We start from the raw sequence: 23,962 nt of genomic DNA, 5'->3' as shown, positions 1-23,962 counted from the left end.
AAGAGGTGACCCATTTGGAGAACTTGAAACTATTCTCCTCTGTGAATCTGTGTACAATACTTCTGCTGCGTAGCAAAAGCAATTCTACCAGAAATTCAAAACTCTGCAGCATTTCCTTCATTGAGCTCCAGGCAGTATCTAAAGCTTTTCTCTTCCCCATTTCACTCAGCAACTCTGTAAGGCAGGACAGGGCGAGAGTGACTGGCCTAAGATCATGCAGTCAGATTCCTGGCTTAGTAGGTACTGAATCCTGCACCTTGCAATTCCTAGACCATTCTAATCACTGCATCATACTGTTCTGTCCACTGTATTGATAAAGACTACAAAAATTTGCACTTCTGGCTAGCAATCAGTGCCCAGGTCAGCTAAGCAACAACAGGAGTTTTATATTTCTTCAACAGTTACTTAGCATTTTTAATTTTTCTCTTTTTTTAAATTGGGCTTGGAAACATGTTCACCATTCTTTTCTTCCAGGGCAAATCTGCAGAATAAGAAGTTAGAACTGGCCGTCAAGCATTTTGAGAAGGCCATTAATGCCACAGTATCAGCGGAAGGCGAGATTGCTCCAGAACTGATTAACCTTTATCAGGAGGTAGCTCAAATTGAACAAGCAAAGAAGAACTATCATAAATCCATAGGGCATTTATTACAGGTAAGATCCCTCATAAAATACAGGAAGAAAGCAGGGTTTCTGATTTTACATTGTAGGGACATGAGCTGTCACACCTTAAACAGCTGTACGGAAGAAAGAGTTTCAGCAGCTGTAATCCTGTCTTCTACACAACTATTAAATGCACAGGAGCCCTCTACTTTATACAACATTTCTGATATAATTGAGCAGCCTATTAAACTCCCTTGGGCTGCAACGCTGTGTTTGGTTGCTTAAGAGTAAGCCCCATGGAACACAATCAACCTTACTCAAACCAGACAGGGACGAAATTGTGAAAATTACTCTGACACCTTGTTTGTGATGTGTTTATAAATGGCAGCTTTCTATACTTGTTAGTTTTGTTATTTTAAAAAAATGAAAGCAAGCTTCCTGCCCTTATAGCAACAAGATGTACAGGAAGAGATTCATTCAGTGTTGGTGAAATTCCAAAAGCTGGGCAGGTGGAAGAGGAGAGAATGGGGGTTCAGGTGGCCGTAGCTTCCCCATTTATCCTCATGGCTGCCAAGAAAAATAAGTGTGCAAATATACTGCTGAATGAAATGGTTCAGCTGATTTGTGTCAGTTGTATCCTTCAATTTTCTTGGGAAAGAATTCATATTCATTGAAAGGTTAAACATCATGCTGCCTCACCTGGCCCTTCCCCCACTCTACACAACTACATCCTGGGCCAAAAGGCTCCTCTTTCTTGGCCCCACCTGTATTCTTGGGCAGAGGGCTTCACATGTCCATGGGATCCCATTCCCTAAGATTGAGGGCCAAAACATGAGACCAGAAGATGATCAGAACCTAACCTTTGCGGTAAGGCGGTTGTTGTTTATTGTGATGCATTGCCTTATGTCAGGGCTTGTGCAACACAAAGGCTTATGCGTCCAAATGGCCCAATAATCCCAACTAAAGGCGCTCCCCACCTCTTTCTGCTGTCCCTTCCTGGCTTTTTGGTGGGTCAGTGTTGCACAAGCACAATATGCACACATCTTTGTTCTGAGCTGATGTTCTCTGGTGGCAGCAGGGAAGGAAGAGAGATGGGTACCTAGACTTCAATGCCATGTTGAGAGGGAGGGAGGGAGGGAGGGATGTTCCCCACACCACTAACCTTGAAATCTGTGCCACCACCTGCAGAAACATAGCAATTATCTTGAGATACATACGGATATTTGGCAACCCTAGTGGAAACAGAGCCCCAGTTTAAGGCTATGAACCAATCAGAATTCAAACAACTCTGGAATGTGTAGCCTCCCAAAGTAACTTTGTCCAAGTCTGGAAGAGACAACAGATTCTAAAAATAAGAGCTGTCAGATATTTCAGGGAACAAATAAATGTGTCTATTGAGGAAGAATGGAATACATACAGTGTTGGCAGCAGCCAAAGTCCTTTCTTTCCCCTCCTCAACAGGCCCATTCAATTTCTCTAAATCTGTACAGCAAATTCAGTATGGAAGCAGCATCAACAGCATTGTTGTTGGGTAAGGCTTATGCTTCAACTGGAGAAGAAAAACACATTGGTGAGTAGCAGCTATACAGCGGGATAAATTTTAAATCTGATTTAACTGAAATATTTTATTTTATTGTGGAGTGTGCCCACAAGTGTATTTCCATCAGTGGCCTGAGGATCCTATATATCATTATGAGTAGAGGCATGACAATGTTGCTGACCCATGAATATCAGTAAACAGTGTAAGACTCCCCCTTGATATCAGAGGTTGACAGATTTTTTGAGGGGATGATGACTCTCCTCACTTATCTCTTTGTGGATCAGATGCTATCTGAGGTAGAAGCCCAAGATCCTCTTTGGGATGAATAAGTTGCCTCTGTTGAACAGCAAAAAGAGCAACAGCCTATCATTAGGTTTTGTGCTTCTGGATAGATGATTCGAAATTATGCTAACAGTACAGCACATTTAATACAAAACATGCATTCCAAACATTTTCTAGAGGTTGCTGAACTGTACTTCAGTGAGAGCCTCGCAGCCTACAAAGAGGTGCTTGGCATGGACCATTCTCAAACGATGAAGGCCCTGAAAGAGTTCTGCAAATGGCTTGCACACACAGGAAAAAGAAAGGTAATCGTGTAACCCCCTATGAAATATTGGTTCAGCCCAAAGGGGTGGAACCAAGGGTGGGATTGCTGAAGGGGTCAGAGTAGCTGTTCCTGCTTAGATTGCTAAGGCCCTTATCAATTTGGTCTAGGGTTTTGAATACTGCGTGTGGAGCAGATTCTTCTATGTTAGGGATACCAAACCCAGCGGAAAATATCTTGAATTCTTGTCTGATTTTGAAATGCAAAAGGACAATAGAACTTCACAATTTTGTAAGCAACTTCTGTATTGGTGCTGCTGCCAAGGACTTGCGTGCACAAATTATAGCATTTGGTTGTTGCTACATTTGCTCATGTTGTCTGTCATATAACTGTGAATAAGAAGAGTCATTTTGGTGAAAATGTGTTTGCAAAGTTCATCTTAATAAGCAAAGAGAACTGTTGGAGAGCTCAGTGGTTTAAGTATCTCACTGTGGAGTCAGAGGCTGCGAGTTCAATTCCCCGCTGTGTTTTCCTGACAAGGGCTGGACCCGATGATCCATAGGGTCCCTTCCAGCTCTGCAGTTCTAAGGAGATGATTACAAACAGCCCCACTGAACTTAGAAATGTTACAACAGCATCTCCCCTGGGACACAGCTATGAGATTTCAGCCATGCAAAAAAAGGAAGGAACAGAATGTTTAGGTCCAATTTTCTCCATCTCATTACTCTTCAGATGTTTTGAATGGAGATGGGCACAAACCTTGGTTCGGAGATTTGTGCTGGCTTATAAGCGTGGCAAAGGTCTGCATAGTCAAAGCTATGGTTTTTCCAGTAGTGATGTATGGAAGTGAGAGCTGGACCGTAAAGAAGGCTGACCACCGAAGAAGTGATGCTTTTGAATTGTGGTGTTGGAGGAGACTCTTGAGAGTCCCCTGGATTGCAAGGAGAGCAAACCTATCCATTTTGAAGGAAATCAACCCTGAGTGCTCACTGGAAGGACAGATCCTGAAGCTGAGGCTCCAATACTTTGGCCATCTCATGAGAAGAGAAGAATCCTTGGAAAAGACCTTGATGTTAGGAAAGTGTGATGGCAAGAGGAGAAGGGGACGACAGAGGATGAGATGGTTGGACAGGGTCACCGAAGCAACCAACATGAACTTGACCCAACTCCAGGAGGCAGTGGAAGACAGGAGGGCCTGGCGTGTTCTGGTCCATGGGGTCATGAAGAGTCGGACATAGCAACAACAAATAAGAATGGCACCACAATTGCTGTGTTGTCCCTTCCCTCACCTTCCCGGCTGCATCCCAGCCGGTGTGCTCTCCCCACCTCCTTCTCTTTGGCTGTTCAGCCAGTCCCTAGCAGGAGCATCAGCTTCCTCGCCCACCTCCCTGGCTGATGTCCCACTCAGACAAGGAGGTGGGACAGGCAAACCTCTGTCTTATGCTCCTGTTGGCAACTGGCCGAATGGTCAAAGAGAAGGAGGAGAGGAGCATGTGCCAGCTGATGAGTGCGGCATCGCCCAGGGAGGCAGGGGAAGGGAGTATGTGGCACAGTGGTGCCATGCTTATGAACTGGCATGAACCTCCAAACCAAGGTACATGCACATCTCTAGTTTTGAACTATTACTCTCATCATCCCCAATCGTTGGCCTTGCTGGTTAGAAGTGAAGGAGGCTGTAAGCCAAAACATATACAGTATAGGACACCACATTAGGCAAGGCTACCTAAGAAACAAAAGCTTTTGCTTATGATCTTTTCTCCACCAAAACAAGAGTTTGAACTTCATATTCTTTTGTGGGGACAAGAACAAACCAGAAGAGATCGTAAAGCAGCAAGTATTAGCAACCATGTAAAGTGCAATCGTTTTCTGGCGTAACAGCAATGTTGCTTTGTGCATCTAACAACAACAAAACTCAGCACTACATAGTACATTGTCTCCATGGCTCTACAGGTCAGAACCAATCATAAAAATAAAAACACAAGAAAAGAATGCATAGTTTACTGAGTTTGAAATGCTGAAATTTATTAGTAAATAATACTGGATTTTTTTTTCATCTCCTCAAATTGCTGTAGAAACATCCTTCAGTCCATCAGTTAAGGACCGAAGAAAGGCATTTTAGATATAATAAATCCAAAGGGGAAAATCAATGTGTTCTCAATAATCAATATAGATGTTAGAACATTTCAATAATTTCTTCTTTTCCAGAAAGCCTATGACTTACTCAAAGAGTCATTTAAATCTCAGCAAGATCCATGCAGTGATTTCAACAAACAAGCAGCTGAAAGATTGTATATTATGGGCTGCATTTGTCTAGCAGAGGAGAAGCTAAAGGAGGCATATCAGCTGCTCAGTGAGGTAATTACCATGCTATGGTACTATCACTTTTCAGCTTAAACAAAGGCAGTTCATTTTAAGGTGAATAATTTTCCAGAGACAGCAAGTTGCATGCTTAACTTTTCAAGATAATGAAAGTTGTTTCCATTTGATAGCTACAAATAAGCTATCTCCCTAGAACTGGTTCTGCGTTTGCATATATTGGTTCAATGAAATATATGGGAGATGCATTATCTTCATACCCACCAAAGATTCTACATCATACGACAACACTGAGGGTGAGCCCTATCATTAGGTAAAGTGGGGCAGCTGCCTCAGGCAAGATGGTGCGGAGGAGTTAAGAAAGGACAGCCATCTGTGCTTCATTCTCTGCCCTGTGTCCTTTTTACTAGCATGTTGCTTCTCAAGGATGATGAAGGATGATACTTTCTTGCTGTCAGCATTGAAGTAACATTCATGTGTTGGAATGATGGCGTTTAGTACTGGGGGAAGGGAGGATTCCTCCCTCTTGTACTTCTGCACAGATATGATTATGAAGAACTCTATAAAGCAAGAAAAGAAAAGCGTCAAGGTCCCCATATTCCAAAGGTTGTGCTTCATCCCAATCAGGAAAGAGACTGATCAAGAACTGCGGGATAGCTTAGTGGTTTAGGGACTGGGTTGTGGAATCAGAGGTTGGGAGTTCGATTCCTCACTGTGCCTCTTAACAGGAGCTGGACTCTTTTTTTTTTTTTTTTTTATTATTTTTAATTTTTTAATTAACATGTCCATACATAACCATTTCTCTTATCTTTACATAGTCATCATTTTCCTATTTATTTCTACCCCCTTATCCCACCCCCCCAAAAAAAAAAAAGACCATTTAATTTTAAATCTGCAACCATGAGCACACCTTTTGGAGTTTAACCAATATAACATTATTGGCCCCCCCTTCTCTTACCCATCTTACATATCCCGACCATTTCTTTCTTATCTCTAATGTTTTTTCTTCCCATACCTTATCCTGTGTCAAAATCGACAGTATATCTGATTGAATCCATTCATATAAATACCAATTCCATCTTTCCAAAGTCCATTTTGATGCATCCTTCCACCCATAAGCTATTACTGCATGTGCTGCTATAATCATAGCTTTAAATAAATTCTGTTTAGGTTTTTTTACTTTATTATTCCCCAGAACTCCCATAAACAAGATTTTCCCAGTCAGCTGCAATTTAATATTACACACGGCGTTCACCTTTTCTAAAATCAGCTGCCAAAATTCAATAACCTTAGGGCATTCGCACCAAAGATGTGCATAATATCCCTTACTCCTCTTACAATGCCAGCAACTTGAATTCAAACCTTTTATCATATAAGACAACTGAGGGGGTGTCCTATACCATTTCAATATTAATTTCATCTCCAATTCTCTAAATTTATCCATTTTGATTTCCAATATGCCTTCCATTAACCCATCTATTTCGTATGCTGACAATGTCATTTCTCTTTCCCACTTCGTTTGTATTGTCCCAATCATATAATCTTTATCTGTATTTATCAAGTTGTACAACTTCCTTGCAATACCCTTCTTATTATCCTCTTTATTATTATATAGTTTTTCTAGCGGGGTATCCTCTTTATTTAGTATTCCAGAATACCTTCTCTGTTTCAAAATATTATATAAAGCCATAGTCTGTAACCAGTATTGTCTTCCAACTTGTCCTACTACATTTTGTGCCGGAATCTGTGTCCCCTGAGGGTTATATAAATCCTTCACTCTATAATAGCCAGTTTCTTTTAGTTTCTTCCAAAAAGTTTTCTCAATTTTCAAATCCTCACCTAGAGATTCTAGTGGGGTCCATTTGGAAAGACTTGGCATCCAATTAAGTTGCCTTTCCCCCCATATTGTTAGTGCTGTCTGTCTTGGGCCTATTGTATTTTTAATGTCGTTTTTAACCTTCTGTGTAAATATTCCAAATTTACCTACTCCTTTATTTATTATATCCTCCCATCTTACCCATTTCTCCACACTTTTCCCATCTAATTCCAGTAGCATTTTTATTTGAAAAGCTTCGTAATAGCTTTCCAAATGTGGGAGACCCCACCCTAAATCTTCCTGTGGTGAATATATTACCCTCTTTACTATTCTAGCTTTCTTCTTCCCAAAAACCCAATTTTTTAATTCTTGATCCCATACAGCTAATTGTTTTTTTGGGATGTACTCCGGGAGTACCTGAAATAGATATAACATCTTTGGTATTATAAACATTTTTATTGCCCTTATTTTCCCTAAAATACTTATATATCTATTATCCCATTCGTTTAGTTTTTCCTGTATCCTTCTCCAAGTTATTTTATAATTAGTTCCCATCAAATTTTTAATACTTTTTGTTATTGTTATACCTAAATACTTTAATCTCCTAATTCCTAATTTCATACCTGTCAGCTTTGCTATTTCTTTTTGTTCCTTTAAATCTATCCTTTTAAACATTATTTCTGATTTCGAAATATTTACTCCTAAACCTGAATATTCTTTAAACTCTTCTAAAATTATCAGTAGTTCTCTTATTGCATCAAGAGGATTTTGTAACACCAATATTATATCATCCGCATACAGATTTAATTTAATTACCTCTTTCCCTACTGTATATCCTCTTATTTTACTACTACTTCTAATTTTTTCGGCTAAGGGTTCCATAGATAACACAAACAGCATTGGGGATAAGGGACATCCCTGCTTCACTCCTCTCTGGAGCAAAATTTCTTTTGTATAATTATCATTAACTTTAATCATTGCCTTCCCTTCTCTATAAATTTCTTTTAATGCTATCAGAAAGGGACCGTCAAATCCAAATTTACTTAGTACTTGAAATAAATACCCATGACTTAGAGTGTCAAATGCCTTATATACATCTAATTTTAAAAGGGCAAATCTTCCTTCACTGTTTCCGTGATGTAGAGTATTAATCACATTCCTTATAGGGTGTCCAATATATCTCCCTTTAACAAAACCATATTGATCCTCTCCTATTAATCTTGGGAGTGTTTTCTCTAATCTATTTGCTAAAATTTTTGCAAAAATTTTATAATCCTGGTTTGTTAAACTAATAGGCCTATAAGAGTTGGGGTCCGTCGGGTCTCTCGATTGTTTCAAGATTATCATAATTTCTGTTTTCCTCCATGATTCAGGGGCTCTCCCTCCCTTCATTATCTTGTTAAACAAACTCTGCATTTCTGGAACTATTAAAGGCCCCACCATTTTATAAAATTCTGATGTAAAACCATCTAAGCCTGGTGATTTCCTACTTTTTAAATTTTTAATAACTGTCAAGATTTCTTGTTGTGTGATTTCTTCATTTAAAATTGCTAAATCTTGTTTCTTAATTTTGTTCACAATAGCTTCTTCAAATTGTTTCTCTTCATTTACTTTAAATAACTTACTATAAAAATCTTCAAAGATCTCCCTTATTTGTTTGTCTTTAAACACCTTACTTCCCGTTTCATTTTTCATGCACCCTATCTTTTGTTTTTCCTTTCTTTTCTTCAAATAGTTTGCCAATCTTTTCATCGAGTTTATATTTATTCTCTGATACTCATTCCTCACCAATAAATCTTTTTTCCACAAAAACAAATTATCTAACTCTTGCAGCTCCTCTTTCACCCTATTCAACTGTTCCTGTATTTGTCTTTCAAACTTCACCTGTAATCTTCTTTGTAATTCAACTATCTCCTTTAATTTTTGTTCCCTTTTAAAATTCACCTTTCTTCTAAAATGAATTTCTTTAGAAATACATATTCCCCTGATTACTGCCTTTGCAGCATCCCAAATTATATCTTCCTCCGCAGATCCTTTATTTTCTTTAAAATATTTTTGTATCCCTCTTATTAAATCCTCTCTATCCTTTTGTTGCAAAAATATCCTAGAGTTAAACCTCCACCTTCTAACTTTCTGTTCCTCCTCCAAACCAATCTCAACAAGTAATGGTGCGTGATCTGAAATCCATATAGCTCCTGTTTCCACACTATTAACTTCCATATCGTTAGTTTCTTTCACTAAGATATGATCAATACAGGAAAACTTTTTATACCTTTTTGAGTAAAAGGTAGGATGCTTTTCATCCTGCAGGAGACTAAATACCTCTTTAAGTTTCCATTTTTTTAAGTTTAATTTCTTATTTTCCCTAATATCATTATTCAAATCCCCTGCAATTAACAAGTCTCCTTCATAAAATGACTGCAATCTTTGAAAGGTTCAGTTCAAAAATAGGGTTTGTCCTTTGTTAGGTGCATAAATACATGCCAAAGTATACTTCTTTCCATTCATCCTGAATTTCACAAAAATAAATCTTCCATCTCTATCTTTACATTGTTCCAAAACATCTATATTCATTCTAGAGTGCAAGAGAATAGCCACACCCCTTGCTTTGTTTGTTCCCCTTGACTCTATCTGCAAACTCCAGTCAGAAGACTTCATCAAAGGTCTTACGTCTCTCTTACTCTTATGCGTTTCCTGCAAACACAGAATATCAACCCCTTGATCCTTTATCATCTTATTTAATCTATAACGTTTCAGATCTGAGGCCAAACCATTCACATTTAAGGAGAGTACTTTAATTATCCTCCCCATTTTTTGTCTATCTCAACTCCCCCTGGTGTGCCCCTATTATTTACTATTTTTTGATGGTCTTTCCCTCCCCCATAGCCCAAAAATAACCCCTTCCCAAGGAGTTGGGTAAGGATACTATATCCCCCCATTTTCGTCTCTATACGTGGAGATCTGTCTACCCACATACTCCCCCCCCCAAAAAAATTTCATTCTTTTCAACCAACACTAACCAAAAACAAAAAAAACTATTTTCACGTGGTATAAATTTTACATTCCTGAAGGAAGCTTATTCATATTTACAGTCACATATAAATTCCCTCAATCTTCTTCTTCTTCTTCTTCTCCTCCCTCCTTCTCTTCTTCGGCCTGCTGAGTAGTACGTTGTATGTTAAGTCTGTATAGTAACTTCTCCGCCTCTGCTGGGTTGCTAGCTTTCAAGAGTTTTCCATCTTTAAAAATTAAAATATTGGCTGGATAACCCCAGGAAAATAAAACACCATTCTCATGCAACTTCTGTGCAAAGGGTTTCATAAGTCTTCTTTCATTCATGGTTTCTGGTGATAAGTCAGGGCGAGGAAATATCTTCTGTCCCTGAAGTTGTAAGTCTTTAATTTTCCTGAGTTTGTTCCAAACATAGTTCTGCGTTTTCTCTCTTGAGAAAGCTATTATAATGTCTCTAGGCCTGGCTCCAGGCTTTGGTTTCGGTTTCAGAGATCGGTGAGTGCGTTCAATGTCCTCATCTGTTATATTTATGCCATGTTCCTGAAAAAAAGCAATTACAGTCTTCCCAAGGTCTCCTGCAGCAATGTCTTCTGTTACTCCTGAAAGTCTTAAATTCTTTCGCCTTTGGCGGTCTGATAATATGGCCAGCCTTTTTTTTAATTGCTGTATTTCTTTCTCGTTGTTTTCACTTTTTTTCACAGCACTATCTGCAGCTGACCTTGCTGTTTTAACCTCTTCCACTAATTGCCCAAACTTAGATTGAAGCGTTTTTAGGTCTTGTCTAATATTTTTCTCCATATTAGTTATCAACTCCGACAGTTCCTTAACTTCACGTTTTGTCGCCATTATGCTTGTTATGTTGTTTTGTTGTTTTCGCGGTGAGTATTATTGCTTGTAATTAGCAAGGAAAAACTCACCAAGTCAAGGGAAAGTTTGTAGCTGAGTTTCCGGAACCTCCTCAAAAGTTCCTTCAGGCTTATCTTTCAATTGTTTGGTTGTATTATAGTTTTATCTGTAAGTTTCCTGGAGGGCGATGTAAAGGCGTCTAGCTTCGTCGACGCATGCGCAGATCTCCCCAACAGGAGCTGGACTCGATGATCCGTAGGGTCCCTTCCAGCTTTGCAGTTCTAAGATTATTATTCTTATGGATCAGAGATAGCAAGACCTTTCATTACTGCCTGGAAGCACCATCAGAGTGTGCCCAGCTTCACTGCAGCCCTCCCCATTAGGAGAAGAGTGTTAGGGGAACAAAATACAGTGGTGCCTCGACTTACGAACTTAATCCATTCCAGAAGATGGTCGTAACTCAAATTGGTCGTAAATCAAAGCACCATTTCCCATAGGAATGCATAGAAACCCCATTAATCCTTTCTGGCCGGGGGGGGGGGGGAATCACCAAAAACAGCAACAAGCAACAAAGCATGCCCCATCAGAACGTGCCAGAAAAAAAAAACACAATGAAACAAAACAACACAGTGTTGGGTTCAGGCAATGAGCAGGCTGATGGGCTTTGTGGTGATCACCAGATAATGGATAGCAAAGAGTCTCTTAGCAATAGATTAAAGAAGTCAGCCACACACACAGATGGATGTCTGTCAGCAGTACTCCTGGTGGGCAACTCAGCAAGGAAGCAGAATGAGAAGTCTTCTCCGTCTGTGACGTTCAGCCTTTGGTCTCTCTCCTGTCCGTCTCCTCCTGTCCGTCTCCTCCTGTCCGTCTCTTCTGCCCTGCCCCCAGGAGACTGCTCTTTTATTAATATTACAAGGTCACAGGTAGTGACAGCATTACAGATAGTAGACAGAGTTCAGATAGGACAATGGTTACATCATGTTATTAGGGTTGGTCTGGAGAAAGGCAATTAATCAAGCCTTGGCCTAAGGGGAGGCCTCTATAGCAAGCTCTCTGTGATAATGAGAAAGAGGAGGAATGGTGGCAGCTCCCCCCTCAAAAGCAGCCACAGGATGCTAGGGGAGTTTTCCCTCACTAGAACACCCATGTGGCTTAGCAACCTTGGGAATGGTGCCCCCACAATACAGCAAGATCCATCGGAAAGCCCTGGGGCCAAAAAAACACACACACCAAAAAACAAAACAAAAAAATCACAGCACAGAAACATAAATCACCCCCCAAACCCAAACCCACCTTGCAAAACCCTGTAGTACTCACTGAGAAGCAGAAAGCAGCACCAGGCAGTCTCAAGCCTCCTCCAATTGCACGCACTCTAACCGTTGGGGCGAAAGAGCTACAAAGAAGCAGCCTCTTCGCCGACCAACGGTTAGCAATTTAAATTCCCCGCCTTTCGCCCCACCTTTTTTCTGATCGTAAATCAAGCAAAATTTTGTGGCCAGAGCTGGTCGTAACTCGAATTGGTCGTAAGTCGGGACGTTCGTAAGTCGAGGCACCCCTGCAAATAACACTCTCAAATTGAATGTTTGGGGATTCTGGAAGTGTTTTTCTTCTGTGCTCTGCTTTCCAATCTGAGAAGACAACAAAGGAGCAAAGGCTGTTTCCTACTGAAACTTCAAATGGAAAGAGTGTGGTCAGGTGGTGGGGTCATGGACCTTGACACTATCTAGATTGTGGAAGGGGGAATTCAGAGCCCCCAGCCCAACCTCATTTCTGTTCCCATCCCAGTTGCAAAGGTTCACGACACAAGCAACGTGTCTACAAGATGGGTTCTGTGCATGGACTCAGCCTCTGACCCACAACCACTATCTCCACTTAGCCTAACAAAAGGCCACTCATGTTAGTGAGAGAACCTCCAAATCAGAGCAGGTCCATTCTTCATTTCTTTTTCTCCACCTGTTCTAGTTAAACAAAAATGTGATCTGACCTTTATGCTACTACATCCAAATAAACTTAGAAGGCAATAATGTGGTTTCCCCCCCCCCCCTTCATTTTGTATACATGCAGTGTGTCCAGATCCAGAGTACTATTTATGGGCCCCATCATGGGAAAACGAAAAAGATACAAGAACTTCTGGATGTGCTCGAGGTGTAAGTTTTACTATTTTAAAAGATTTGGGAGTAGTGGGCAAGTTAAAATCAAACAACTGTAAAAGCTTCACAGGCTGGCCGCACCAGGAATGATTTTTAAATGCCTCTTACCAATATGGAAGCTTTCCAGATCTACCAGGAAGACTGGGAGGAAAAGCAGGATGTCCAGTCCCTTTGTATCCTGACCCAACGATAAAGGTTCATACAAGGGCACAGCCTTTCCTTGGCAATGCTTTCTTTTCTTGGGTTTTACTAGGGAGAGTGCCTCTGCTTCAGGTTGACCTCCTGTCCCACCCGCACCTCCCAATTTGTGACACACTAAGTGGCCACTCCAAAGGAGGTCTGGAAGTCATCAACTAGAAACAGAATCATCTTGGTAGTGATTGCCTTGCTTTGGAACGCCCTTCCAGTTGAGGTGCATCTGGCCCCCTCCCTCCTGAGCTTCAGGAAGCAACTCATAACTTGGATCTTTACCCAGGCCTTTGGAAACTATAACCCTTCTTGATTTTTATATATGGTGTAATGTCGTGTCAGTGCTATGGATTCCATTGTTCTAATTTTCCCATTTTAAGATTTAGTGATTTAGAGAGGAGATTTTTAAGAGTGTTTTTGGTTCTTGATTCTGTATGTTAACTATTTTAGTTCTGTTTGTCCATTTATGCTTTCTTGTAGCCGCCTAGAGTAATGGCCTGCCACTAATGGGTGTGTGTGTAAAAATCCAATCAATTTATTATGGATTTGTTCTGACCTGGATAGACATGGAAACAATGAGTGTTTCCAAATGGTGTTTTGGAGAGGTTTTAACCTCATTCAACACACCTTGAATCTCTATTCTCTGATCTGCCTTCCGATTGATCAGGAGCACCTCTGTCTTGTATTGATTGAAATCTAATCTTTTGGCCCTCAGCCAATCCATTACCAACAGCAGATACTGGTTTAGAACAGAAGCAGCTTCCCTGGAGTTAGATGGAGAAACAGAGCTGGGGGTTCGACCTCACACTGGCGACACAGAACTCAAATTCTGGACAGCCTATCCCAGCAGTTTCATGTTAATATTAAATAGCATGAGGACCAAAATCAGAACCCTATGGAAAACCATAAAGTATCGAGCAGGAGCCACTCGGCACCACCTTCTGAGTTTGCTTTTCCAGGAAGGACTGGAGCCACGGTGAAACAGTGCCTCCAAGTCTCATCCCAGAGAGATGATGTAGAAGGAAATCATGGTAAATGGTACCAAAAGCTACTGAGAGGTCCATCAGAACCAAAAGAGACACATGTCTAGCTCCTTGTGTAGATCTGCCAAGGTGATCAAAGCAGTCTCCATTCCAAAACCAGGCCTGAAGCATAAAAGCCAATGTCAAGGGTGTTGAACTTAGTAATCTATATTCAAACAGAGAGGACATTTCTATAGCTAGAGGATACCAGCATGTGCACATACCTAGGTTTTCCATTGAAAAGGATATGTTAAAGGGTTCCTGCAGTGAAACCTCTGTAAAAATGGTTTCTATGAATCTCACATTATGAAACTGGACTTTCAAGCCTCTCCCTTTTCCACTTTGGATTAATTCAGCATCAGCCTCATCACATCTGTAGTAATATTCAGTGAAAGCTCAACAGCATACATTTAGAGACAGCAGTATCATACTTTGTAAAATAGTAATAGTTATGTGCCGTCAAATAAATTCTGACTTATGAACCCTTTCTAGGGTTTTCTAGGTAAAGAATACTCAGAAGTGGTTTACCATTCCCTTGTTTTAGGGGTGCCCTGGGACTGTGTCGCTTCCCCATGACTGCAGAGGCTGGCTCTTCTTCTAGGGGGCACAGTGGGGAATTGAACTCTCAACCTCTGGCTCTGCAGCCATATACCTAAATCAAAGAGCTATCCAATCAGCTCCCATCCTTTGTAGAAATAATTAATTTACCTGGCTTAGCTTGCACAGCTCACCATTTGTGGGAGAGCAGTTCTGTACTGCTAGACAAAACTGTAAAATCAAGTATCAGATTGACAGTTTGCTGTCCTCTGAAGATGCCGGCCACAGAGACTGGCAAAACGTTAGGAAGAACCACCTTCAGAACATGGCCAAGAAGCCCGAAAAACCCACAACAACCAGATTGAATACCGCTTGTCGCCACCTCCTTAAGAGCAAGCAAACTGAAAGCAGTGCTACATAATAACCAAATGTTTTATTTTGCTGTTTTCCCCCTATAGATGATAAAACTAGATCTATGAAAAACTGCTGAGGGCAAACAAACTCTTTGCTTTTTTTCCCCCCTGCAGGGTTCCTGCTGTGCACAAAGAGACCAGATGTACAAAACGGAAGCAAGGGGCAGAGCTAAACTGCACAATCCCAGATCTCTAGCCAAATGCTGGATTAGGCAGTGGGAAATTGCTCCAAACAACAAGAAAAAGCTGGCCTCTAACATCCTGTTTATATTCGGTCAGCAATGTAATTGCAACATTAATTTTGGTTGCTCTTCTCCAATAGAGAGGCATGCTTTAAATTTGGTAATGATCTTGTTTATCACTTTCGTGTATTTGTTTGATTCTTTTAAATATTTGTATAACAATAACTGTGTGCTATCAAGCCAATTCTGACTTACGACAATGCTTTTTCAGGGTTTTCCAGGTAGCGAATACTCGGAAGTGCTTTACCATTCCCTTCTTTTGGGGGGTGCCCTGGGACTGTGCAGCTTGCCCATGGCTACACAGGCTGGCTCTTCTCCCAAAAGACACAGAGGGGAACTGAACTCCCAACCTCTGACTCCTCAGGCCAATATCTAAACCACAATACTTACATTTTTTGCTTTTAAGTATAGTCTTTTTAATGACATAAACCACCTTTGGGGTCTTTTTACCAAGGGTAAAAAATACTATTTCTTGGCAGACCTTGGCAACACTTCCTTTTTTGTTGTTGTTGTTGTTACAGAATGTACAGTTGCTGAGAACTATTAGAATTTGCCAGGAATGCTTCAGAACCATCACTTTACTCCCAACCAACATCTCTCTTCACTGCCTTGAAACTGACATCTGACCCATTACTGTTAATTTTGTAGCGGACACATGGGCAGCCAGCCAGGGATAAGTTGCATTCCCAATTTATCAAACATATCAAACATGGTCATTAAGTATTTTTGTTCACAAAAGTACATCACACCCAATGATTGTTGAGGTTCAAGCAAAGGGTCAAGACTGAGTTCTCTCCTTCAGCAGATGTAGCTTCTAAAGCACAGAGGAAGAAGATTCAAATTTTCTTGTGTGTTTTCCCAGAACCCTCACAAAACTGGTCTCCTGGATTTTCATTCACAAAATTTGCATTTATAATTTAATATCTTCCATGTTTTCAATGAAAGGGAAAGGGAGATAATAATAGTTTTGTCTTCTGGAGCTATAGCTCTCCATCAGTGATGTCCTCATCAGGGCAACAGTAATACTCCACAAAGCAGATCTGTCCATCTTCATTCCTGATCATGTATTGCAATGAGAGAAAACCTCGGTTATCTGTTCGAATTGATACTTTGCAAGATAAAGCTAGTGCTTTAATGGACGGCTTGAGCAACGCAATCTTGTATCTGTAAAGAAAGAAATGTGGTTAGCTGTAACAATGAATCAGATGGAAGAGTAGCTAGCAGATGAACCCACAATACCAGTATTATTAGAAAATATGGTTATAATATTTCCTCACAGCACATCAGCAACACAACTGCCCCATCCAAGGAATGGGACATAAAAAGTCTTTATGGCCAAATATGATTAGCACACTCAAAGGAAAAAAGATATCATGATGAGGAGGCAATATCTATATGGACTCCAGATGTTTTCCTATAAGTCACGGATGGGCAACTGGCAAAAGATATTGTCTGTCACTGTCAAAACAATCGTCTGCTCTCCAATCCACCCTTGTCAAGGTCATGATATAAAGAACAGGAGAAGGTCATCACTAGCATCCAGTTTTTCTGTAGAACTCATATCAGCACACCAAAAAGGTGTTTGGCAAGCTGATAAGAACTTGATTCTGCTGGGAAAACAGGAGAGACGAGGATGGTTCTCCTGGAATGCCCTGTTCCCCAGCAGAACCAGGAAAGAGAAACGAGAGGACAATCAATCCCATGTGCCTTATTTCTCAGAAGGATTGTTGGAAAGAGAGTGAACTTAAAGATTCCCCCTCCTCCCAGTAAGATCCTTGAGATCGGGGAGACTGGTACAGATCCCTGGAATGGAGGTGATGATGAATAAAAGCTTCTCTACCCTCATGCTTACAATGTTGAGTAGGTGGCTTGGGAAGAGTTACAGTTTCCCCACCATCTCTGCCACAACAAAAACAACAAGAAGCTTTATGGGCCTCCAAACACCTATTACTATACTGTATTTTTCGCACCATAAGACACACTTTTCCCCCACAAAACAGGAGGGTGGAAAGTATGTGCGTCTTATGGAGCGAAGAAAACAGATTATATTTTCCTGTTTTCTTCTCCTAAAAAATTGGTGCGTCTTATGGAAAGGTGCGTCTTATGGAGCGAAAAATACGGTAATTTCTGAAAAAGTAAGGCACAGTCCACAAAAGCTTCTGTGAGATAAAATTTGCTAGTGTTTGGGTTCCACAAAACTCCTTGCTGCTCCAGGATCACTGAAACGTCTGCCACAATGCAGAGACAGGGATTATGTTTGTAGCTTTAGGCTACCAAGATAACCTCTCAGGGCCACAGAGCTGCCCACCCCCACTACAAGTGATCAAACATAATCTCCAATTAATAGTACAGATGACCTTCACAGCATAAGGACACACAATTTAGATAATCCAACTAACTACTGTAAAGCAATAGTTACTTGAACTCAAAGAGTAAGACCAGAACCAGTAAAATCAAATGGTTACTGTATATGAACAGTTCTGGCTCACCTGTTTGTCTGGGTTTGATTACAGTGAAAAGCTTCAATTAGGTCAGAATCTTTGGGGTAATCTAAATGTGCACTTCCAGCATTCCCAAATGTGGATAACCTTTAAAACAAAAACAAAACATAAAAATAATGCTTTGCATTACATCGGCAAAACAAACTTCAAATTGGTAAATGATGCCAAATTAAAATTTTTTAACTACTTCCTATTATGTAAAAACAAACAAACAAACAGCCAAACAAAAACTCACCATATCCCAAGTGTTTGAGATGATTACTACTTTAAAAATGATCGAAAACCATTGTCAGGCACATGGTGTCTGAGGTTTGTGGGTATATGCATGTAATTTCTCATAAAGCACAAGGAGAAGATATCATTACATAAAGCAGCACAGATTTGGGGAAAACTTTTAAAAATGTATCTAGGACAATAGTCCCCGGATACTCTTGGGTCCCCACATGCTCTTGGATTACAACTCTCTGAAATCCTGTCCAGCAGAGCTAATAGTGAGTTTCTGGTTTGGGACTATATCCACATTTTCTCAAAAATTTTGGGCTACATTCATTCGGGTTCAATTCACCCAAATGTGCGTTTTTAGGCGTCATTACCTCTGTAGGAGGAGGCATTGGGGAAGACATGGAAATTACCACCTTCCTCAAACACACTTCTAGGCCACAAAGATGAACGTGCAAAGCACAGTATAAGCAAGATAATTTCATACTTTCTCACAGCAAAGTCTGCAGCTACCCCAAAGATCACTCTCCAACACATTCTGAACCAGTCCCACGTCCTCCACTATACTGCTACAGCATAAATGGCTATTCTCAGATTCACAAACAGTGGTGCCTCGCTTAACGACATTAATTTGTTCCAGCGAAATCGCTGTAGAATGAAAACGTCATAAAGCAAAATAAAAAGCCCACTGAAACGCATTGAAAACTGTTCAGTGTATTCCAATGGGCTGAAAAACTCACCGTCCAGCAAAGATCCTCCATAGGGGCAGCCATTTTCAGTGCCTGTAGAGCGAGGAATCCGTCCAAAAACACAGCGGGGAGCCATTTTGAGCACCCGACGGCCATTTTGAAAACCTGATGATCAGCTGTTTTGATCGTCGTAATGCGAAGAATTGGTTCCCAAAGCAGGGAACCGATCTTCGCAAAGCAAAAAAACCCCATTTAAAACATTGTTTTGCAATTGCAATTGCAATCGCAAAAACATTGTTATGAAGCGGATTCGTCATTATACGGGGTAATAGTTAAGCGGGGCACGACCATAGTTATGCTCACAATGGATACAAATTTCCCACATCAAAGTCCAATTCTTTGTCCATAAGACCATCGCTGGATCTCACACAGCTGGTACTACTAGTGTATGAACATATGTCATATTGATAAAACATCTGGCCCACTTATCTAGTATTATCCATTCTGACTGGCAGTAAATCTTCAAAGTCCCAGCTAACAATCCCCCACATACTCACTTACCTGAAGATCCTCAGACTGCAATCTGACATATATTACCTGAAAAAACTGCAAGAACCTTCATGCCAGTAGATATATGTAGAACTGATCTGCCAGATACCAGGGAATGAACCTCAGTAAATATGCTTAACTGTTGAGAGTTACCTCTTGACATAAATATGGCAAAAGTTATGCCAGAACCTTGACTGTGCTCCCTATAATGATTATTAGATTTCTAGCCACATAACTATTGTACTGGGGAGGACAATTCTGGTACCTGAAATAAGGCTTGTCTGGAGACATTGTGATCTGCAGCACCTCACTGGTCATATCTAGTTCAGAAAATGCATCCCGCAGGCCCTCCGACTGCAAGATTATTTTGTTCACAACATTTGTGCTGCAAAAATCAAAATCGAGGATTTCTTCTGGTTCTTGAGTGTTGATTTTGCACACAGTCACAACACTGGCTTCTTCTAGAAAAAGTGTCAAAGGGTAACCATAACCTCGATAGCACATCCGAAGAGCTGCTTGAGTTCCTGAATGACAAAAGAAAGGAATACTTAAGGAAACCTTTAAGAAAAAACTTACATACTGCTGTAGATCTCACCAAACACACCATAGTGAGCAAAAATCCCACTGAGTATAGTGAAATTCACTTCTGAGTTAGCACACATAGAACCATGCTCCAAAACTGTCAGGAGCTCACTCTCAATCAATGCCTTTTACTGCTTCTCGGAAAATGATACCAAACATTTTTATTATGTAAACATTGCAGAGGAATATTTCTTATTGAATCCATAATTCTTTAAATATTCATAGTCTCAGTCTCTACAAAGCAAACAAGTTATAGGATGAATCTGTTGTCTAACAGTCTTCAACACACAATTGCATTTGGCCTGTAATCCATTAAAACACACACATAACGCAATACCTGGGAAAGAACTTGTACCAAAGATGGTCAAACAGTCTAAAAGAACAGAGAGATTGATTCTGAACATCACAGATTCTTCCTGTACCACAAATTCTTGGAAAATTCCTGCCTGTAAATTGAAAAAAAAAGAAACTCAAAGGTAATAAGGTGTAACAATGACATCCTTATAGAACTAGCACCTTTAAACTGGAGAAAACCAGGACAATTAAGCTAGCAATGTTGATGCATTCTCAAAACTCAGCTCAATTTGACAAAATAAAAATCAAAGAACAGACTTTGACAAAATTAAGAATCACAGATCAAGTAAGTGGTGAATGTTAATGCAGAGGTGAGTTTGTTATAGCTAAGGAAGGACTTTGTTGAAGTAGTAAATTTTTTTCATTCATATTGTTGTACTTAGGAGACCGTTGCGTCCCAAGTCCATTTGTGTCCCTCCAGGTGTTGCTCCCATTGCCTTTAGTCCCAATTCACTTTTGGTGTTTAAAGTTAAAATCAGCAATTTAAATTGAGCTTTTGCATAGTAAAGTAGCCAGTCTTGTTATTTTTAATATTGTTCCCAGGCATCAGGTTTGGTTTCTGAAGGGCTACTTCTTCCTCCAACTCACCCCTCCCCACAGACAAATATTACCAATATGATGTGTCCCTCTGTCCACATTTGAGATGAGAGGATACTTCCATGCAGTCCAGGAAGACAAGTTATGCTTGTAAAATGCTGCAGGAAACTACTGCAGCACAGGAAGAGAGAACCTCTTTCTCTTCTCTCTTTTCTCTTCTGCCTCCTGCCACTAAAGGCAGGAAAAAAACTAGTATAAGATCTCTTTTTCTCACACACTCAAATGTTCACAAGCACACTGAGAGAAATACTTCGAGAACATTAATCATCTTAACTGTAATAAACATCAAACTTCTCAAATCTAACATTGGGAACTGGTATTAGCTACTTGCAATTAAGGTTTCTGCACTACCAGCAATGCATGCTAAGAATTCACACTGGGATTCATATAGTTTGTCAGAACAGAATACTACCAGACTTTCCATGGGAGCATTGTATGTTATTCTTTATGTTAATCTACTTATTTCAGCTTAATTCAAGTCTCTCAGTAAAATCAAATAAAAGTTTATGATGCTATCCAACCTGAATGAAAGCATTGGCCTGCAAACACTTCGCATTTTCCACTGTGACCTTGAGTCCATTTGTAGTAGCAAAGCAGGTGGCGTGATCTCTGAAATGAATGGCCTTCAGGATATTGGAGAGGTTTCTGACATTGTCCAGAGTTGCTACTAAAACATTCTGCTCTTCTCCTGTTTCAGCTTGGGTTGATAGGGGCATAGCTTTGAATGGTCACACTACAGCTTATTTTCCAAGGGCAGAAAAGAGGGATCCAGCAATTCCCAAAGGAGACCTAGAAAAGTCCAATTACATTTAATCAACATTATCATTAATCAATATTACACAGCAATTCTATTGACCAACATACCTTTGGATTGTTAGGGTAATCATAGAATTCAACCTGACTACCATCTTTTGCATTTTCATCTCTTCCTTTATTTGCCTCCCATTTCCTGAATCTCCTACCCTATAAGCACAATGATCTCCTGCCTCAACAAACATGCATTTATAAGCACAGTGGCAGATTACTGAAGGGGCACAGCTGTTCCAACCTTGTATTCTCGAAGGCTTTGAAATACTCAACTATCCCACATACTATACTAGAACACAGACAGACAGACTAACTCCTGTCTTCTGAAGATGACAGCCACAGAGACAGGCGAAATGTTAGGAAAAAAAACCTTCAAAACATGGCCAAACAGCCCGAAAAACCTACAATAACCATTTTCCAACCTTGCTTGGAGAAATCCAGTACATCATCACTTCTCTATGAAGGGCACACAAAACTCATTAACAAAAACCAAAGCTGCAACTCCACACAAAACTAAGAATAGGGAAATTTTGTACCAGAAAAAGAGGGTCCAATTCTCTATAAATACCTAAAATATTACTGGATTACAGTAAGGTAGAACCTGCTATTGGCAATGCTTTTTGATCTGGCACAGAGAGGCATCTCTCTGTTTCTTGATGTCTCCATGACAGAAGCTAGAGGAGACTTTCATGTCACACAGATATAAGAATACAATAGGACCCCCATATCCATGGAATCAGTATCTGCAGTTTTACTTACCCAGTCTAAAAATATTAAAAATATTAAAAGAAAAAATCCAGAAAAAATTTCAAATGTACTACCAAAACCGGCCACAGTTTTGGTAATGCATGTGAAAATATCCTTTCTGATTTCCCCCGCCCCTTTACTATGCTAAATATTATACATATACATATACATAGCATTTGCTATTATCCATAGTTTTCCATTTCCATGGTGTGGTTTGGAACCAATCCCTAGCAGATCTGGAGGTCCTCTCTGTATTGCAAAAATATGAACATTTTCTAGGTCACTGGAATCCTTTCTATTTTCTTCACCGCATCTGGGTTCGGAATTCAGAGAATAATGGATAAATCTGGGATTTTTGCCTTGGATGGAACATCCAGCCAGAAATGAATGGTATCAATGAAATTGGAAGAGGAGGCTTTTATTTCTATCTCAGCTCACTTCAGGGTCTTGTATGAATTTTTGCTCCAAAAAACGCATTAGGGCTTATTTTCAGGGGATGTTTTATTTTTTCATGTACAACAATCTACATGTATTCAAATACAGTCATGTCATCTTCTTTTTCTGCACAATGCTGGAGGGCAGGGTTTCACTAAACTGGGGCTTATTTTGGGGGTAGGACCTATATTACGAGCATCCTAAAAAATCATACTAGGGCTTATTTTTGGGGACACGGGGTAGCTAAAAATGCTTTAGGACAGCCCTGCAATGTAGTTGTTCATGATTGTTACAAGCTAGAGGTGGAGCTGAGCCTATGAAATGACCAATCAGGTTGCAAGAAAAACCTCAGCCTAAATCACACTACATGTGGCAGCATAGTGTTGTTATTGCCTTGCACTTAGAGGTATGAAGCATTTAAAACTTACCAAACAAAGCAAAGCACAACGAGATGTGAGGGCTAACAGAAGAGCTAATTTAGGTCCTGTGCTTCTTGGGGATGGCTTTCTCTGTCACTAACCCCAGACTCTGCAACTCCCTCCCATAGGAGACCAGACTGGCCCCATCTTTGCTGTCCTTCCATAAGCAGGCAAGGACCATTCTCTTCAAGTAAGCTTTCCCTTACTTGACTGGCTGCATGAGTGGGATTTTTTAATGGATTGTTGTGCTCTGTTGCTTTTGAATGTGCTTTTAGCATTGATTTTATTTACCAACTTTTATATAATACTTGCTTTTATTTACCTGTTTTAATGTAATACAGTACTTGTTTAATTCTTTTTAAATATTTGTATCCTTCTCGTTTTTTTAAAAAAAACATTTTAATGAAGTAAGCCACTTTTGTATACTCATTGTTTTTTAACTATTGTCTTTTAATAATATAAGCTGCCGAATCCTTTTTAAGAAAAAAAGGCAAGTTAAACTTTCATACATACATACATTCATACCATAGAATACAAGCTCGTCTCTTTTCTGTTACCTTTTGATTCTACATGAACGTGCTGTTCTTCAGTCATAAGCATGAGAAAATCCCAAATTTCTCCCTTATATTTCAGCTAATCCCTTTACGGAAATATAATACCTATATATGTTTCGGATGCTAATAAATTATCTGTTGCAGGGGGAAAAAAACCCCAACATATCACTTCCCCACCGGGACTAAATACACCTATGATGGGAAAGCCAACACGGAAACGAATAGTGTCCCCCGCGTTCAAACCGGAAGTATACCTCAGAACCCTCGACTTCCGCTGC

The 23,962-nt window shown here is 40.1% G+C and overlaps 2 protein-coding genes across 6 annotated transcripts in view; one reads left to right on the top strand and one right to left on the bottom strand.

The window, feature by feature from the left end:
• Positions 1 to 15,350, top strand: part of TTC23L (tetratricopeptide repeat domain 23 like) — a 26,486-nt gene extending 11,136 nt beyond the window's left edge. Inside the window, exons 6-11 of the mRNA XM_020795709.3 lie at positions 475 to 652; positions 2,063 to 2,171; positions 2,601 to 2,728; positions 4,891 to 5,040; positions 12,743 to 12,825; positions 15,104 to 15,350. Of these exons, the coding sequence (XP_020651368.3) occupies positions 475 to 652; positions 2,063 to 2,171; positions 2,601 to 2,728; positions 4,891 to 5,040; positions 12,743 to 12,825; positions 15,104 to 15,185 (730 nt within the window). The 3' untranslated portion in view covers positions 15,186 to 15,350. The remainder of the gene's footprint in view (positions 1 to 474; positions 653 to 2,062; positions 2,172 to 2,600; positions 2,729 to 4,890; positions 5,041 to 12,742; positions 12,826 to 15,103) is intronic.
• RAD1 (RAD1 checkpoint DNA exonuclease) lies at positions 8,870 to 23,962 on the bottom strand. Of its 5 annotated transcripts, none has more exons than XM_020795696.3 (6): positions 23,939 to 23,962; positions 21,244 to 21,511; positions 20,109 to 20,217; positions 19,455 to 19,713; positions 17,721 to 17,819; positions 8,870 to 16,395 (listed from the first exon to the last, which is right to left on the bottom strand). In XM_020795696.3, the coding sequence occupies exons 2-6, from the start codon at positions 21,436 to 21,438 to the stop codon at positions 16,212 to 16,214; spliced, it is 846 nt and encodes a 281-aa protein (XP_020651355.3). In that variant the 5' UTR covers positions 21,439 to 21,511; positions 23,939 to 23,962; the 3' UTR covers positions 8,870 to 16,211. The 5 variants fall into 5 exon arrangements, with proteins under 5 accessions (XP_020651355.3, XP_020651352.3, XP_072848959.2 ...); XM_020795693.3 differs by having other exon boundaries at positions 23,688 to 23,941; XM_072992858.2 differs by lacking the exon at positions 23,939 to 23,962 and adding an exon at positions 23,648 to 23,930.

This window comes from Pogona vitticeps, chromosome 2 (genome assembly GCF_051106095.1).
Source record: "Pogona vitticeps strain Pit_001003342236 chromosome 2, PviZW2.1, whole genome shotgun sequence".
NCBI classification, from domain to species: Eukaryota; Metazoa; Chordata; class Lepidosauria; order Squamata; family Agamidae; genus Pogona; species Pogona vitticeps.
The sequence above is the reverse complement of the archived record's forward strand: the minus strand, read 5'-3'. Positions and strand labels throughout refer to the sequence as shown.

Bases quoted from the DNA above. Each gene is read 5' to 3' on its own strand.
- RAD1 (XM_020795696.3), bottom strand. From the start codon at position 21,438: ATGCCCCTATCAACCCAAGCTGAAACAGGAGAAGAGCAGAATGTTTTA. The intron at 20,218-21,243 runs GTTGGATAGCAT...TTCAATTTACAG, and splicing joins AGGCCAATGCTTTCATTCAG to GCAGGAATTTTCCAAGAATT. The intron at 19,714-20,108 runs GTATTGCGTTAT...TTTGTCATTCAG, and splicing joins TGGTACAAGTTCTTTCCCAG to GAACTCAAGCAGCTCTTCGG.